General features: G+C 44.6%; 1 protein-coding gene across 1 annotated transcript in view; it reads left to right on the plus strand.

The window, feature by feature from the left end:
* Nucleotides 1–17,286, plus strand: part of LOC129698547 (collagen alpha-3(VI) chain-like) — a 130,244-nt gene extending 112,958 nt beyond the window's left edge. The window contains exons 7-10 of the mRNA XM_055637626.1: nucleotides 4,211–4,813; nucleotides 7,464–8,048; nucleotides 12,042–12,626; nucleotides 16,755–17,286. Of these exons, the coding sequence (XP_055493601.1) occupies nucleotides 4,211–4,813; nucleotides 7,464–8,048; nucleotides 12,042–12,616 (1,763 nt within the window). The 3' untranslated portion in view covers nucleotides 12,617–12,626; nucleotides 16,755–17,286. The remainder of the gene's footprint in view (nucleotides 1–4,210; nucleotides 4,814–7,463; nucleotides 8,049–12,041; nucleotides 12,627–16,754) is intronic.
* Nucleotides 17,287–18,802: the final 1,516 nt, after the last annotated feature.

Below are 18,802 nucleotides of genomic sequence, written 5' to 3' on the forward strand. Positions count from 1 at the left end.
TCCCTATAGCTCAGAACCTCGAGTCCTGGCAACATCCTCGTAAATCTTCTCTGTACCCTTTCCAGCTTGACAACATCCTTTCTATGACATGGTGCCCAGAACTGAACATAATACTTCAAATGCAGTCTCACCAATGCCTTGCAAAACTGCAACATGACCTCCCAACTTCTAAACTCAATACTTAATTAAATATCATTTGATTAACAATGACACCAAATGTAGATTTCAACGTTAATGATTGACCTTCCATCACTTCTCTTGATGAAAACCTGACTCTAATTGTAGGTTATGTTCTTTAATCATAGATACTGTTGCCAATAGAATGCATTATCTTTCATGGGATTGCAGTCACAGACAGATACAGGACAGAAATTGGTTTTTACAGCTACTGAGCCCAGGGCAGTAGTTGAACACCCATTGCTATATTAGCCCATGTTATTCTCCCCGCATTCCCATCAACTCCAGAATCGACCATTGAGCTACACACTGGGGGCAACCTACAATCTAGAAAATGAGGGAGGATGAGTCTGAAGAAGGGTCTCAACCTGAAACGTCACCCATTCCTTCTCTCCAGAGATGCCGCCTGTCCCGCTGAGTTACTCCAGCATTTTGTGTCTATCGACAATCTAGAAACCTGTATATCTTTTTGAGATATGAGAGAACATCAGAGTCCCCAGACTAGTAAGCAGCAGAGCCCAGGTTTGAACCCGAGTTGCTAGAACTGTGAGGCTGCAACTCTACCTGCTGCACCCATCGATCTTATCCCATTAACTTGGGCCTCGACCCAAAACATCACCCATTCCTTCTCTCCAGAGATGCTGCCTGTCCCGGTGAGTTACTCCAGCATATTGTGTCTATCGCTTCTCTATTCTTTTGAAAACTTTGTTCAAATCACTACTTCACCCCCCTCCCACCCCTCCCACCCCCTTCTCCTCCCCAGCAAATTAAAATCGATTTAAAGTGTATACCCTTGGAGTCATTGATAGTTGTTAGACTTAGCTATGTTTTCCAGTTCCCAGCAATAATTGTTCATAAATCTCCAGTGCTGTGTTCCATTGGGGAGATATTTTAACAGAATTTAATCAGCCGACTTGTGCAAAACACCACGAAACTTGTGAGAAGGGGAAGCCCACCTTGTACAAGAAACGACATGGGCACAGTGATCCAATGTATCCCACATTCTATGGAGGGTACAAATGTGAAGATAGGACAGATGAAAGCGTGGCTCAGGAGATGGTGCAGGGAGCAGGGATTAAAAATGTTGGGATCTCTTTACGGGCAGAGGTAGAGGTGACCTGTACAAGAGGGGAGGATTGCATCAGAAGAACAAGTCCGGGGCAGTATCGAGGTGGGCAGATTTGCTAGTGTTAATCTGGAGGAGTTAAATTAGATTAGCAGGGGAATGGGGACCCAATGCATGAGTGATGCAGGTGAGAGTCTGGATTGAGTGAATGAATGAATGAGTGAGTGAATGAATGAATGAGTGTTTGAGTGAATGCATGAGTGAATGATAGATTGAATGAATGTATGAGTGAATGTATGAGTGAATGATGAATGGATGAGTGAATGAGTGAATGCATGGGTGAATGGATGAATGAATTAGTGAATGCATGAATGAATGAATGAGTGAATGAATGAGTGAATGAATGAGTGAATGAGTGAATGAAAGTATGAATGAGTGAATGAGTGAATGGATGAATGAATTAGTGAATGAATGAATAATGAATGAGTGAATGTGAATGAATGATTGAGTGAATGAATGAATACTTTATTGTCACGTGACAAGTCACATGAAATGTTTTGCTTGCATGCCCAAGGTATGCAAATGGACACCACATAAACAAGATCCACCCTTGTTCTCACCCCCCACCCCAGCAGTCCACCAATGCCAGGTCCTCTATTGTCCACTCGATCTAACGCTCCCCCCCCCCCCCCCCCCTCCCCTCCCACCGATAGTAAACAATGGCAGGTTCAGTAGACAGGAAAGGCAAGAATATAGCAGGGAGCAGGGAAAGGTGGTTGGATTAAGTTGCATTTACTTCAAGACGAGAACCCATGGACAGGTAGGGATGATGAACTCAGGGCCTGCATTGGTATGTGTGGAACAATATAGCCATTACAGAAACCTGGCTATGGGAAGATCAGGGCTGGCTGCTTCATGTTCCATGGTTCGGTCCTGCGTTGGGACCTAGGGCAGGGGGGTGGTAAAAGAGGGCAGGGTGGTGCTTTATTGATGAGAACAACATGGCAGTAGCCAAGATGACTTCACTGAAGAGGCTACATGGGTGGACCTGAGATGAGTGAACGAGAATAAAGATCTGGAGGGGTTTGGCGTGAGTGGACAAAGATTTACATGGAACGTCGGGTACATGGAATGAGCTGCGAGAAGAAGTAGCTGAGGCAGGTAAAATGTCAACATTTAAAAGACATTTGGATAGTTACATAGTTGGCGAAGGTTTAGAGGGTTATGGGCCAAACGGTGGCAAACTTAGATGGGGCATTTTGGTTGGTATGAATGAGTTGGGCTGAAGGGCCTCTTGTTCTCTTGTCTGCCTCTTTAACTTTACGAGTCCATCACTAATTAGCAGCTCACTAAAGTAGCACAAGGAACAATAGACTAATTAAAAGAAGACATAGTATAGGAACAGTCACCAAGATGCACTGAGCGGCATATTAATAACACAAACACACCATTAATATTGAAATTTTCTGGAAAAGTGGTTTATGAGAGAAGTGGTGTAATATTCCCCTCCTACCTTGTACCTCACTACCTTCTTAAGAATAGGCTATGAATGGGTTGATGGGCACCCGTAAATTTGAAGAGAATTCATTTTTAATGGATGGAATGTTCATAAATGTCATGTGATAGGAGCAGAATTAGACCATTTCAGCCCATCAAATCCACTCCGCCATTCAATCATGGCTGATCTATCTCTCCCTCCTAACCCCATTGTTCTTAAGTTCATAAATGATAGGAGCAGAACTAGGCCATTCGGCCCATCAAGTCTACTCCGCCATTCATTCGAGGCTGATCTATCTCTCCCTCCTAACCTCATTCTCCTGCTTTCTCCCCATAACCCCCGACACCCGTACTAATCAAGAATCTATCTATCTCTGCCTTAAAAATATCCATTGACTTGGCTTCCACCGCCTTCTGTGGCAAAGAATTCCACAGATTCACCACCCTCTGACTAAAGAAATTCCTCCTCAGTATGTTCACCGAATAACCATGTTGTGTTGGAATTATAGATATTTTAAGGCCACCTGAATTACTTTGTTAAATGCACTTATTTCTCTTCTATTGCATTCTGTTCCTGGAGATCGACCTCGAGTGGCTATGGGCATTGTTGACCATTGAACTCACCTAGTATCCCTTTTTGCCCATTGCATTGACGAATGGCCCAATGCAATATGGAGAAGTGTGGCTGCTCACTATCACTTGCATGGATACACTATTTTTTTTCTTGTATCCGAGCTACTTCAGCCTAAGTTATGTCCAAAAGGCAGGTAGGGGTTCATCCCTCATCCAGCATTCACCCTGGCAGGTTGATGGAATTTAAAGTCGTCAACTTTATTTGTCACATACGCATACAAGATGTGCAGTGAAATGAAAGTGGCAATGCCTGTGGATTTGCAAAAAAAAAACTACAGAACAGAATAGAACAGAATCAGTAATAATAATAATAATAATAATAATAATAATAATAAATACTTCATTGATCCCCTCAGGGAAATTCAGATGTCCAGAAGTCCCCAACCAACAAACCCACAGATTCAAAATGAACACAGACAGAAAATACATAGAATACACTGTGGACACTACCTGAGAGCAATAAATACTTAAAAAGACCAATTAACAATTAAAAATTAAAAATTTCAAGAATGCATTTCTTATTTACATAATTTAAAAAAAAAAGCTATTTGAAAAAAGACACAACACAACAGTAAATTAGTCCCCGGTGAGATAAGAGTTTACAGTCCTGATGGCCGGTGGGAAGGAACTCTGTCTCATCCTCACAGCATGACAGCGGAGGCGTTTGCCTGACCGTAGCAGCTGGAACAGCCTGTTGCTGGGGTGGTAATATAAAATTTATATTTTATAAGGCATGATTCCAAAACCTAGTAGAGGGAAGGGAGCAAACAAAAAAGGTAGTTTCAGCAATACCTTTTTAAGAATTTAGTGCAAAGCTAATAACTGTTTCCTTGGTAGAAAATGGTGAGACCCAGGAACGAGACATTGTGTTCTTGATCGAAGACTCGTGGAGAGCTGCTGCTTCATTTGATTCCATCCGAGAGTTCCTCTACAGCATAATTAAACAGCTCAACATCGGGGAGGACAGGAACCGTGTAGCGGTGGTGCAGTACAGCGAGAAGGCAAGGGTAGAGTTTCCGCTGGATGCTTACACAGACAAAGGTGACCTTCTGGCTGCCGTGCAGAGACTGAGGCCGGCAGGCGGAAGCGCGGTGAACACGGGGGCCGCGATGAAGCACGTCGTCGAGGAGATCTTCACCACGGCCGCTGGACGTAGGCGAGCTGATGACACACCACAGATCCTGGTGCTCCTCACTTGCTCAAAATCAATGGATGATGTCAAGGAGGCAGCAGATACACTGAAGAGAGCTGCCATTGTCACTTTTGTCATAGGCGTCCCAGATTCTGACAGACAGGAGTTACAAGAGATTGTCTATTCTCCCAATCTCCTGTTTGAAGCCCAAGATTTCAAGTCACTTCCCGAGATCCAAGAACAATTGCTGCAGCCCTTGACAACGCTGATCATTAAATTTATTACAATGCCACGTGGTGTTACTGAAGGTATGTCTGAATACATTTCTGTTAGCTGCCTTGCAGTGCTAAATGCAAAAAATAACTAATTGAGTCAGAAGGAACTGCAATGCTGGTTTATACCGAAGATAGACACAAAGTGCTGGAGTAACTCAGCGGGACAGGCAGCATCTATGGAGAGTAAGAGTGGGTGATGTTTTGGGTCAATAGACAATAGACAATAGGTGCAGGAGTAGGCCATTCGGCCTTCGATCCAGCACCGTTATTCAATATGATCATGGATGATCATCCCCAATCAATACCCCGTTCCTGCCTTCTCCCCATATCCCTTGACTCTGCTATCTTTAAGACCCTTTCCCCTGATTGAGAGTCAGGGGAAAGGGAAACCAAGAGACATAGATAGTGATGTAGAGAGATGCAGAACAAATAAATTAAAAATATATAAAAAACTAATGATGATAAGGATATAGGCCATAGCTGTTTGCTAGATGAGAATGTGAAGCTGGTGCGACTAAGGTGTTGGATGGATGGAGAGAGAGGGAGTGCAGGGAATACTTGAAGTTAGAGAAATCAAGATTCATTGACAGTCTCCACCTGAAACACACCGTTCCTTCTCTGCAGAGATGCTGCCTGTCCTGCTAAGTTACTCTAGCATTTAGTGCCTCTCTTCAATATTCATACCACTGGGGTGTTAGCTGCCCAAGCGAAATATGAGATGCTGTTCCTCCAATTTGCGTTTAGCCACAATGTGACAATGGAGGAGGCCCAGGACAGAAAGGTCAGCATGGGAATGGAAAGGGGAGTTAAAGTTCAAATTAAAATTAAAGATAAGTCTGAAGAAGGGTCTCAACCCAAAATATCATCCGTTCGTTCGCTCCAGAGAAGCTGCCTGTCCCGTTGAGTTACTCCAGCAGTTTGTGTCTATCTTCGATTTAAACCAGCATCTGCTGTTCTTTCCAACACGTGTTTGGCAACCGGGAGGTCGGGAGATTTGTGTTGGCATTACATTCTGTCTCCGATAAACTGCAGTGTAATATGGTGAAAAACTGCAGCTTTGCGTTGATAGTTTTCCACAGCAACATCTGTTGCCTTCTTCAGGAGATAAGGGCTTGAAAACAATTTCATGGGTGCTTGAAAGAAGTAATGTCAAGTCAAGTCAAGTCAAGTTTACTTGTCACATGCACATACGAGATGTGCAGTGAATTGAAAGTGGCAATGCTCGCGGACGTCTGTGCTAAAAGACAAACAACCAAACAACCAAACAAACTATAAACACAATCATAAACACACATATTCTTTTACATAATAAATAATGGAAGGAAAAACATTCAGTAGAGTTAGTCCCTGGTGAGATAGGCGTTTACAGTCAGAATGGCCTCTGGGAAGAAACTCTCTCTCAACCTCTCCGTTCTCACCGCATGGCAACGGAGGCGTTTGCCTGACTGTAGCAGCTGGAACAGTCCGTTGCAGGGGTGGAAGGGGTCTCCCATGATATTGTTGGCTCTGGAGTTGCACCTCCTGATGTATAGTTCCTGCAGGGGGGCGAGTGAAGTTCCCAATGGCCGAACGCACTACTCTCTGCAGAGCCTTCTTGTCCTTGGCAGATGTAGGCCTGGCCTCAATGACAGTGACTGAGTTGGTGGCTGACTTCAGTCCGAAAGAAATAAATACATTCATAGTGAATGAGTAAGAACAACCGTCTGTGTAGATGATGATGAGCTAATTAAAAGTGGAAGAGAGAGAGAGAACATTTATAATCCCCTGAGTACCACTGTAATAATTCAATGACAGTGGAGACTGGTTTGAAAGAATTGGATCTCTTTCTTTTAGAAACAGCTGGAGGAGGTAGTTGACTATCACAACGTTTCAGAAACATTTAGACAGGTACATGGGTAGGACAGTTTTAGAGGGATATGGGCCAAATGCAGGCAGGTGGATTAGTGTAGATGGGGTATGATGGTCGGTGTGGGCAAGTTGGTCCGGAGGGCCTGTTTCCACACTGGAAGGCTCTTTACCCACCAAAAATAACATCAATTGCTCCAAAGACTAAGAGTTCTTATTTTATCAGTAATGAAGGACTAAAGAGAGCAGCAACTGCCGTTGAAGAAGGAGATAGTTTAAGGGTGCCACACTGTTGTTTTTTTACATGCTTGAGTGCAGAATATAGATGAATAAATCTACTTTTCAAAAGCAATGCGCAATGATCGAGAGATGCCCCGTTTGTGAGTGGCACGGTGACGATGCAGTGGTGTTGCTGCCTCACAGCTCTTGCAGCTGCAGCGATCCAGGATTTATCCCGACTGCGGGTGCTGTCTGTACAGAGTTTGTGCATTCTCCTCGTGACCACGGAGGTTTTCACCAAGATCTTCGGTTTCCTCCCACACTCCAAAGACATACAGGTTTGTGGGTTAATTGGCTTTGTATTAGTGTAAATTGTCCCTGGTGTGTGCAGGATAGTGTTAGTGTACGGGGATCTCTGGTTGATGCAGACTCGGTGGGCCAAAGGGCCAGTTTCTGCGCTGTATCTCTAAACTAAACTATACTAGGAAGAAGAAACGAGAACTTCATTAAATCCCAACGGATTAAGTGGCGGTGAAGCGCATCGGTTTTATAAAATGTTCGGCTCAATCTGTATTGTGGGATTACCTTGATTATAATGAGTCTTTCTTTCATATTGCAGGCCACAAGCGAGATATTGTTTTCCTAATTGATGGTTCCTCTCATGTGGGAATATATTTCTATTTAATCCGTGACTTTATTGTCAACTTAATCCCTCATTTTGATATTGGAAAGGACAAAGATCAGATATCAGTGGTGCAGTACAGTGGCGACACAAGGGTAGAATTCCCACTGAATGCACTCACTAATACAGAGGACGCCTTGGCCGCTGTCAAAATGTTACGGCAGAAAGGTGGGAACGAGCTGAGGACCGGGGCTGCGCTGGACTTTGTCAGGAAGAATGTCTTCAGCAAATCTGGCGGAGGCAGGAAACACTTGGGCAGCTCGCAGATCCTGCTACTGGTCACGTCGAGGAAGTCACAGGATGATGTGTGGCAGCCCTCGGAGCAGCTGAAACAAGCTGGAGTTGTGGCGCTCGTCGTCGGCATTGGGGACGTGGAGCGAAGCGAACTCCGCCAAATCGCATATTCCCCCAGTCTGAGCTTTCGTGTCGACAACTACTTGGGGCTTTCCGACCTGGATCTGCACATGCTCACCGTCTCACAGAGCACAGAGAATGTCCCCATACCGCCCACCATCGGCTCAGGTAATTAGCCGTGATGAGGTTTGGAACAGTGGAAATAACACACTGCAGAAGGAAAATGGTCAAGACACAAAATGTCAACCGTCCATTTCCTTCCATGGATAGCGTTCAACCCATTGATTTCCCCCAGCAGTAATTGAGTTATGGAGTCATAAGGTCGTATGTGATAGGAGTAGAATTAGGCCATTCGGCCCATCAAGTCTACTCTGCCATTCAATCATGGCTAATCTATCTCTCCGTCCTAATCCCAATTCTCCTGCCTTCTCCCCATAACCTCAGACACCCGTACTAATCGTAAGAATGTGATAAAGTTATAGACTCATAGAGTGATACGGTGTGGAAACAGGCCCTTCGGCCCAACTTGCCCACGTCGGCCAACAATGTCCCAGCTACACTAGTCCCACCTGCCTGTGTTGGTTCATATCCCACCAAAGCTGTCCTACCCCACCAAAGCTGTCATATCCCACCAAATCATGTACCTGTCTAACTGTTTCTTAAACGTTGGGACAGTCCCAGCCTCAACTACCTCCTCTGGCAGCTTGTTCCATACCACCCTTTGTGTGAAAAATGTACCCCTCAGATTCCTATTAAATCTTTTCCCCTTCACCTTAAACCTACGTCCTCTGGTCCTTGATTCACCTACTCTGTGCAAGAGACTCTGTGCATCTTACCGATCTGCTGTATTCCTTTCTTGGTCTTATCCACCTCTATAAGGTCATCCCTCAGCCTCCTGCACTCCAAGAAATAGAGACCCAGCCTGCTCAACCTCTCCCTTTAGCTCAGACCCTCTAGTCCTGGCAACATCTTTATAAATCTTCTCTCCAATACACTGTCCAACTTAATAACATATTTCCTATAACATGGTGCCCAGAACCGAATACAACATCTGGGGAGGACAGTATTTCACCAATATTGATACAGACATGTACACCAGCCCACTTAGAACATAGTACAGGACAGGGATAGGCACCTTTAACCCATAAGGTCTGGTGCTATGTTAAACTAATCTCTTATATCGGCCCAGTGCCTGCAATTCCATGCGCCGATCTAAAAGCCTCTTAAATGCCACTATCCTGACAGTGCATTCCAGGCACTCACCACTCTGTGTAAAAACCTTGCCAGCACATCATCTATAAACATAACCTCTCTGAGAGTAAAGCTATGGTCCTTGGCAATTCCCCCTTGGCAAATTGTTCTGATTGAACTGAATTGAATTAATAATTTTATTGGCCAAGTATTCACATACAAGGAATTTGCCTTGGTGCTCTGCCCGCAAGTGACTACAACATACAGTGACAGTTAGGAATGACACATAAAACATTCAACATTAATAATAAATCATTATTGATTAAACACGTGAATTAAATACAATACCTTGTTATATTATTTACTTCTATCAAGTCTGGTTTTCACCTTTGGTGCCTCATAGAAAACAACTGTCGAACCTCTCCTAACAGCGAATACCCTCTAATCCAAAAAATATTCTGTTAAACTTTAACACAAGGAACTGCAGATGCTGGTTTACAGAGAAAGACATAATGTGCTGGAGTAACTGAACAGGTCAGGCAGCATCTCTGGAAAACATGGATGGATGACGTTTCGGGTTCAGATTCAGATTCAGATTCAATTTTAATTGTCATTGTCAGTGTACAGTACAGAGACAACGAAATGCATTAATGCACCCTTCAGTCACATTTTCTGATAAACCTCGTTGCACCCTCTTCAAATGTTCCAAATCCTTCCTGTACTTGGCCCACCAAATCGGACCTGTACACGATAACCCAAATGAAGACTACCCAGAGTTCTATAAAGCTGCAACATGACTTCCTGATTCTTTTCCTGAGCTTGCCACCCGTTAACACTATCCTACACACACTAGGGACAATTTACACTTATACCAAGCCAATTAACCTACCAGCCTCTACATTGATGACTATATCGGTGCTACCTCCTGTACTCATGCAGATCTCATGGACTTCATTGATTTCATGACCAATTTCCATCCTGCACTCAAATTCACCTGGACTATCTCCGATACCTCCCTCCCCTTTCTTGGTCTCACGGTCTCCATCACAGGAGATAGACTATCGACTGATGTCTATTAGAAACTTACTGACTCCCACAGCTATCAAGACTACACATCCCCACCCTGCCTCCTGCAAAGACTCAATCCCCTGTTCAACTCACATCCTTCACACCCAAACCACCCTTCTCAAGGTACTTTCCCCTGCAACCGCAAGAGATGCAACACCTGCCCTTATACCTCCTCCCTCAACTTCATCCAGGGACCCTGACAGGGCTTTCAGGTGAGACAGAGGTTCACTTGCACCTCCTTCAACCTCAACTACTGTATCTGGTGCCTCCGGTGTGAGCTCCTATATGTCAGCAAGACCAAGCGTAGACTTGCCGATTGTGTCACTGAGCACTTAAGCTCAGTCTGCCTTGGTCTATACAACCCCCCAGTTTGAACTCCCCTCTCATACTGACGTGGGCTTCCTCCACTGTTAAAGTGAGACCACATGCAAATTGGAGGAACAGCACCTCTAACATATGAACGTTGATTTCTCTCATTTGAAGTAACCCCTGTACTCCTTTCCCTCCCCCCCCCCCCATCTTCCCCACCCTAGGTGTTCCTACTTATTCCAATATTTGCATCCCTGTCGTTCACATATCTCCCTCAGCCAACAATGGGCCATTATGGACTCCACCCTTCCTAAGGCCATGTGTTGACAGCCCTGTTGTGTTCTGGCCTCTATCTTTCAGTCTGCAGAAGGGTTCCGACCTGAAATGTCAACTATTCCTTTTCTCCTGAGATGCTTCCTGCGCCGCTGAGTTACTCCAGCATTCAGGGTCTATCTTCAGTTCAAGTACCAGATAGTTGTGGGCAAGTAGGTGTTTCTGAAACTGGTGGTGTTCTGCAAAATCTTCACATGTTTACTAATGTATGGCACAAAGCCCTCAATGGGCTTGTCACCCTCCTACATTAAAAGTCTTCTCACCCACCACTCCACCTCCAGGTCCCTCAGATCGGCCGACTTGGGGCTGCTGAATATCCCGCGGTCTAGGCATAAGCTCAGGGGCGACCGCGCCTTTGCGGTTCAGCTCCTTGATTGTGGAACAGCATCCCCCTTCCCATCAGAACTGTCCCCTCCATCGACCCCTATAAGTCAAGGCTAAAAACATAGCTATACTCCCAAGCCTTTCCTGACGTCCACTGAGCGAGGGCTATATGTATATATGTGTGTGGTTTGTTTGTTTATACTATTCTTATAACAAATGTAAAGCACTTTGGCCAACGAGAGTTGTTTTTTAAATGTGCTATATAAATAAATGTGACTTGACTTGTGACTTGACATTAAAATGTGCCTTAAAGAGCAGCAGAAATGAGGAGAAAGTGAAGGACAAGTACTGACCTAGACTGGCTGAACTGAGCTGCATATTCTCTATAATCCTTTGTACACACATGCAAATGACTGGTGCTGAACCATTAAAGGGCCTGTCCCACTTGGCCGTCATTTGCGGGTAATTTACGCGACATCATTTACGCATCATGACGTATGACGCGCGTGTCGTGACACGCACGTGATGCTCGCATGGTGTGCATTACGCACGCATGGTGCGTGATGACATAGGCAGTGACACGGGATTTTGTGATGTACAAAATCTTCACGTGCCATCTGCGTGACGCGCAAATGATGGCCAAGTGGGACAGGCCCTTTACCATTGTGAATTGAGCGAAGAACAATATACTCCAGCAAAGATAGACATAAAATGTTGGAGTCATTCAGTGGGACTTAATTCTGAAGAAGCGTCTCAACCCGAAACATCACCCATTCTTTCTCTCCAGAGATGCTGCCTGTCCAGCTGAGTTACTCCAGCATTTTGTGTCTATCTTCGATTTAAACCAGCATCTGCAGTTCCTTCCGACATGCAATGTAATCCAGCAATTTGGTTCACCTGAAAATGCTTCAACAATTGACCCTTACCTTGTTTCAGGTGTCGACAGAAGAGATATTGTTTTTCTCATTGATGGTTCTGCTAAACTTGGAAAAGGATTTAAAGTTGTTCGTAAGTTTATGGCAAAGATAGTGGAAGGTTTTGACGTTGGAGTGGGGAAAGTTCAATTCGGAGTGGTACAATTCAGCGAGAATCCACGTACCGAATTCTTTCTGAATTCTCATGCGACCAAGAAGAAAGTTATGGTTGCTATCAAGAAACTCAAACTGAAGCGGGGCAAGAAAATCAACATCGGTCAGGCACTGGACCACGTCATGCACGAGGTATTCACCAGCTCAGCGGGAAGCAGGATTGGTAATGCTATTCCACAGATTCTAGTTCTCCTCACTTGCGGGAAGTCGAACGATGATATTTCACAGCAGGCAGATAAATTAAGGAAGCTTGGAATCGTGCTATTTGGGATAGGCCTAAAGGAGGCCGATGAAATGGTACTGGAGCCATTGGCCTACTCCCCCGCTTTAGCCTTTCCTGTGAAAAGCACCAAGGGCTTGGTCAACATTCAGCATCAACTCCAGCAAATCATGAAAACTGTGGCCGTGGAAGTTGTGGAATAATCTGCTAGAGGTATTTGTACACTATTTTTTTTCCTATTTTATAGAAGGGGGTTGAAGTATTTAGTTGGAAACTGAAAATAATAATTATGATTAAAGACAGAAGGCAGTAGAAATGTATCTTCCTCTTTTTGTATTCTTGGGTAATCACTTGCTCCCTCATTTACCAAATAGAGAGAGACTGCTGGAAATATAAGTAAGTCATCTTTCATTTCGAAGCAAGGATTTTACTTCGGAGTCACGTGAGTGACTACGTGAAGACCCCGCCAGCACGCATGCGCTACATAGCGTCTCACGCAATGCAACAGCGACGGGCGGGAGAACGAGCTCTCCCGCAACAGAGTTTGAAACGGGACCTCCAGGTAAGTAAAACTTATTCTGAGGTCGTATTTGAAAAAACCCTTGTTGTGATTTGTCTTCATAGAGAACATGAACAAGGGCAGACAAACAAAGAAGGTCACACCCCGTCCCACTGCGATGGCCCAGGAGGGTTCCAGCAGTGGGGGGCGACCGGCGGCACCTGGACCGCACTCGCTGCGGTCCATAGTCACCGACAAAATTTCTGTAGAGCCGAGCCCAATGCCGCAAGCTGCTCAGCTCGAACCACCGCAGCGGGTTGGAGGCAAGGCAAAACAGAAGCCAGTTTACTCCGATGAGTCCGGTCCGGAAGACTAACCACCCGAGAGCGGCAAAGGTAACCATTTGGGCCGCATGGAGCGGCTAATGGAGCAAATGCTCCAGTGGGATTTGCACCGGGAGATGGGGCAAGCCCGCCAAGGGAGTGCAAGCACACCCGCCATAGTGCAATATCCAGCACTGGCCATCGCATCTCCCTCAGCAGAGGGGAGCGTTGGTGACCAGGGCTGGGCAGGTCAAGAAGAGGGGTCTTTGGCTGAAGCCAACAGCAGTATGCTGGGGGTGCAGGAACAGGAAGAGCTGCTGGGAGTGGTAAACCGCTACGCCGTAACACCACGAGCGGGACAGCCGTTGCAGCCTAAACTGCCGGCTAGCATTGACTTTTTTCACACACAGAGTGATGAATCTCTGGAACTCTCTGCCACAGAGGGTAGTTGAGGCCAGTTCATTGGCTATATTTAAGAGGGAGTTAGATGTGGCCCTTGTGGCTAAGGGGATCAGGGGGTATGGAGAGAAGGCAGGCACGGGATACTGAGTTGGATGATCAGCCATGATCATATTGAATGGCGGTGCAGGCTCGAAGGGCCAAATGGCCTACTCCTGCACCTAATTTCTATGTTTCTATGTTTCTATGACTACCTTTCCTTCAACCCACTCCAAGAACAGGTAGTCAATGAGGCGTTAGAATTATAAACGCCGCCGGAGAATTGTATATCGCTCAATGTACCAGCTGTCAAGAGCCAAATCTGGGGGTGCATTGGGCTGGGCATTCGAACCCAAGAAACTCCAAAATATTCTGAAGCTCCTGACGTCAGCCTTAACTTCATACGCTCGTTCCGTGGATGGTGTGGAAATGACGAATAACCAACAAGACACCCTGGCTCTGCTGTGTAATACATAGTATGAAATCAACAACTTATTGAAAGAAGCCATAAGACCTGCCCTCAACCCCAAATTTGCAGGGTTGTGCAAAACGCCGACCTCACAACCACAAATCCTGCTATTTGGTAAAGACCTGCCAAAGCAGGCAAAAGATCTGGATGAGTAGTCTAAAGCACTTGAACTCATGAGAGCAGGCCCCGGAACGAGCAAGACCACGCAACCCAGATGTCAGCACCCCTACGCATCCACCAGTAGGCGTCTACAACATGGTACTGGTGAAAGCATGGGGCCCGCATACCATCCCCGAAAGTCTTTTTTAGGACAGGGCCCCATGGAAGATGCGACAACCCCACACAGCAACACCTCAACAGATTAAGAGCCAGAGACCCAAGAAATGAATATTCTACCGGTAACAATGGAGGTAGGTGGGACTGGTTCCTTCCAGAACATAAAAGGTGCAGGGCCTTTACTAACAGGGGGGAGGTTACACCTGTTTTTAGAAGCATGGAGGGTTATCACTCTCGACAATTATATACTACAAAATATTCAGGGATACAAAATTGAATTAGTTCAAAAAAGTATGCCGCCAGTTTAGCATGCAGCCCACAGGGAGAAAAGGTTCACCAGACTGATTCCTGGGATGTCAGGACTGTCTTATGAAGAAAGACTGGATAGACTTGGTTTATACTCTCTAGAATTTAGGAGATTGAGAGGGGATCTTATAGAAACTTATAAGGGGTCTTATGGGGTTGGACAGGCTAGATGCAGGAAGATTGTTCCCGATGTTGGGGAAGTCCAGGACAAGGGGTCACAGCTTAAGGATAAGGGGGAAATCCTTTAAAACCGAGAAGAGAAGAACTTTTTTCACACAGAGAGTGGTGAATCTCTGGAGCTCTTTGCCGCAGAGGGTAGTCGAGGCCAATTCATTGGCTATATTTATGAGGGAGTTAGATGTGGCCCTTGTGGCTAAGGGGATCAGGGGGTATGGAGAGAAGGCAGGTACGGGATACTGAGTTGGATGATCAGCCATGATCATATTGAATGGCGGTGCAGGCTCGAAGGGCTGAATGGCCAACTCCTGCACCTAATTTCTATGTTTCTATGTTTAATACCAACCCCCCTAGACCAAGGTGCACCCAGATCTGGGACGTCAGTGTCATCCTGTCATTTCTAAGGGGATGGTCACCAGCCAGATCCCTCACTCTGGAACAGCTCACCTTGAAAACGGTAATGCTGATGGCTTTAGTCTCAGCCCAAAGGGTCCAGTCCCTACACCTTCTCAGACTGGACAACATGGTCATATCAGCTGACCAAGTTACAAAATGCCACATGGTCGGGTGTCGGTACAAACCATCTCTAGATGGTTCAGACAGGTATTGGGAGCTGCTGGGATGGATACTGACATCTTTACATCTCACTCCACCAGGGCAACAGCTACATCGGCGGCTAAGAATATGGACGTGCCATTGGACCATATCCTGGCTGGTCCATGGAAAGAACTTTCCAAACATTTTATAAAAAGCCGATTGTTAAACCTGTATTATTTGCAGAGAGGATTTTAAATTCTGCAAATATATAATTTAAGCCCGGGGGAGCGTTATTTTTCTTTGTTTAACATAAATATTGTTATTGTTTAAAAAAAAAACTGATCCATGTTTGATTACGATAACATACTTCCTCCCTTGGATGACTTCAGCAGTGAGTGAAGCATGGACTGTTACACGGTTTGAAATCGCAGAGCTTTAAAATCTTCACGTAGTCACTCACGTGACTCTGAAGTAAAATAGTAAGATTAAACGAGAACTTACCTGTTTGAAGTTTGATCTTTATTTTATGAGGAGTTACGATGAGGGATTACGTGCCCTCCGCTCCCACCCTCAATTATAAAGGTCAACTGGTATCCTAGTTCTCCTTATCTTTACTATGTTTATTTCAATTACTGTGTTTTCTGTGATTCCACACCGCTGCTTTGAAGAATGTCGCGCATGCGTGCTGGCGGGGTCTTCACGTAATCCCTCATCGTAACTCCTCATAAAATAAAGATCAAACTTCAAACTGGTAAATTCTAGTTTAATCTTACTATTTTGCACCACTCGAGGCATCATAATCTGTCTTTTGTCTTCACAGATCTTAGTCATAGAGTGATACAGTGTGGAAACAGGCCCTTCGGCACAACCTGCCCACACCGGCCAACATGTCCCAGCTCCACTAGTCCCACCTTCCCGCATTTCTACCATATCCCTCCAAACCTGTCCGATCCATGTACCTGTCTAACTGGTTTTAAACATTGGGATAATCCCTACCTCAGCTCCCTTCTCTGGCAGCTTGTTCCATACACCCACCATCATTTGTGTGAAAAAGTTACCCCTCAGATTCCTATTAAATCTTTTCCCCTTCACCTTAAACCCGTGTCCTCTTAATGATGTTTCCAATGCTCTCTGTTCATTCTAATAGGTTTCTAAAAATATTTTTAAATGTGTTTTCAATCCCCAAACTGGCCCCAGGTCCTCCTGCCTCATCCCATCTTAGAACCATGTTTGGAAACAAGCTGTGAGCTGAATTCAAGTTGCCAGTGATATTTCTAACATGTGAACATACCCATTTATTTTTCTTTCTTTCATAGACAAAGGACTAACGTTCCAGATGGCTGAGCCTGTGTGGATCTGCTGGTTGATAATTTGCCACCTTCAAGTTCTGCATTATACCCAGACGTACAGTGATTTCTGACAAAGGAATTGGTTCTACTTCAAATAGGTTAATCAGTAGAATTATCATGATATTTGTGACGTCATGATAAAAAAAATGTAGTGGTTTAGTGATTGCTGCAATTACAAATGTAAAACTAATCTATTCTCTGGATATTTGATAAAACACTAAAAAAAAACAGCATGTATGTCTTAATTTGCATTAGATCACCAATGGCTTCATTATGAGTGTATTCTATGGAAGTTATGTACTCTGTGACTTAGTCTCATTCTATTTGATTACATGTTGTTGTCAGAGGAGCGTGGTTCTCAGTTCATGGAACATCTTTCAACTTTTCTGTTTAAACTGTAAATGCCTGGAAGAGTAATTTCTGAATTAGACATCTAAAAATCATAAAATTGGAATGCTTTCTGTGTTGCATCTTTCCAAATAAAATATTCAGCTTTGAATCATGAGTGCTAGTTTTGTTTTGATGAACTTGGTTTCCAATTAATTAGAGGTTGTCAGTAAGAGGAGATGCAATAACTAATTGCAATATAATTTGCCAACAGTTGACGGATTCCAACCCAACTCAAAGCTTCTGGTGTTTAAATCCCATTTCTCCGCTATCTTTAGTTTAGTTTAGGGATACAGCATGAAAACAGACCCTTCGGCCCACCGAGTCCGCACCGACCCGCACACTAACACTATCCTTCACACACTAGGGACAATTTACATTTATACCAAGCCAATTAACCTACAAACCTGTATGGCTTTGGAGTGTGGGAGGAAACTGACGCTCTCAGAGAAAACCCACGCAGGTCACCGGGAGAACATAAAAACTCCGTACAGACAGCACCCGTAGTCGGGATCGAACCCGGGGCTGCACCATTGTGCCACGATGATTGTCAATTACTTTAGGCTGTTTCAACCAACCTATCATCTCTCGAGTGTGGGCTTATGATATGAAACTCTTACTAAGTTTAATAGTAAATGTAAATAAATAGCTAATACTGATTGAGAGACTGAAGCTGAGTTGTATGAGAAATGGAATTGCCATGTCAGAGCAGTGATAGTATTTGTCCCAAAGTTGGGATAATCTCACACCAATGCAGGAATCTCCACACGACAGTTTCTTCTTCTAAATCGGATGTTAATACTGGTGATGAAATGAGAGAGTCTCATTTCACTAGAATGCTTAGTACATGAAAAAAAGAAAAATTCCTTCATGTAAAAAACACACCTTTATCCAACACATCATTCTCCAACATTTCCATCATCTTTAACATGATCTCACCACCAGTCACATCTTCCCATCCCCACCCCTTGCCGCTTCCACTGGTACTAATTCCATTGAAAATCCTAGGTTCACTCATCCCTTCCCACCCAAACTAATGCTTCCCCATTGTACTTTCCCCTGCATCCACAGGAGATGCAACACCTGACCCTATATCTCCTCCCTCGCCTCCATCCAGGTATCCCCAATAACCCTTCCAGGTGAGACAGAGGTTCACATGCACTACCTCTAACCTCATCTACTGCATTCAACGTTCCTGATATGGCCCCGTTTACATCGGCAAGTCGAAGCCTCGGCATGGCGACCGTTTTGCTGAACTCTTGCCCTCGATGCGCCAAGGCATACTGGATCTCCCGGTTGCTAACCATTTTAACTCTCCACCCCATTCCCACACGGACCTGAGCTTTCTGTTCTGGGCTTCTTTCATTGCCACAGTGAGGCCACATGCAACGGACTATGTATGGTACATGCTTGTAAATTAGTAAAACAAATGTTCTTCTTTAAGTACTGTTGTTTCTGGGATGGGGTGACTGAATACAAATAACCTACATTCTATATTTTGTCATAATGTGGCTGAAACAATGGCATATTTTGTGATATTTATTGAGATAGAAAGATACAACTGAGTTTGGGCAAGATATTACCTTGTAACATTCTGTATGTCTGATAGATATTGTGAAATGGAACTC

The sequence above is a fragment of the Leucoraja erinacea genome, chromosome 7 (genome assembly GCF_028641065.1).
Source record: "Leucoraja erinacea ecotype New England chromosome 7, Leri_hhj_1, whole genome shotgun sequence".
Lineage (NCBI taxonomy): Eukaryota > Metazoa > Chordata > Chondrichthyes > Rajiformes > Rajidae > Leucoraja > Leucoraja erinaceus.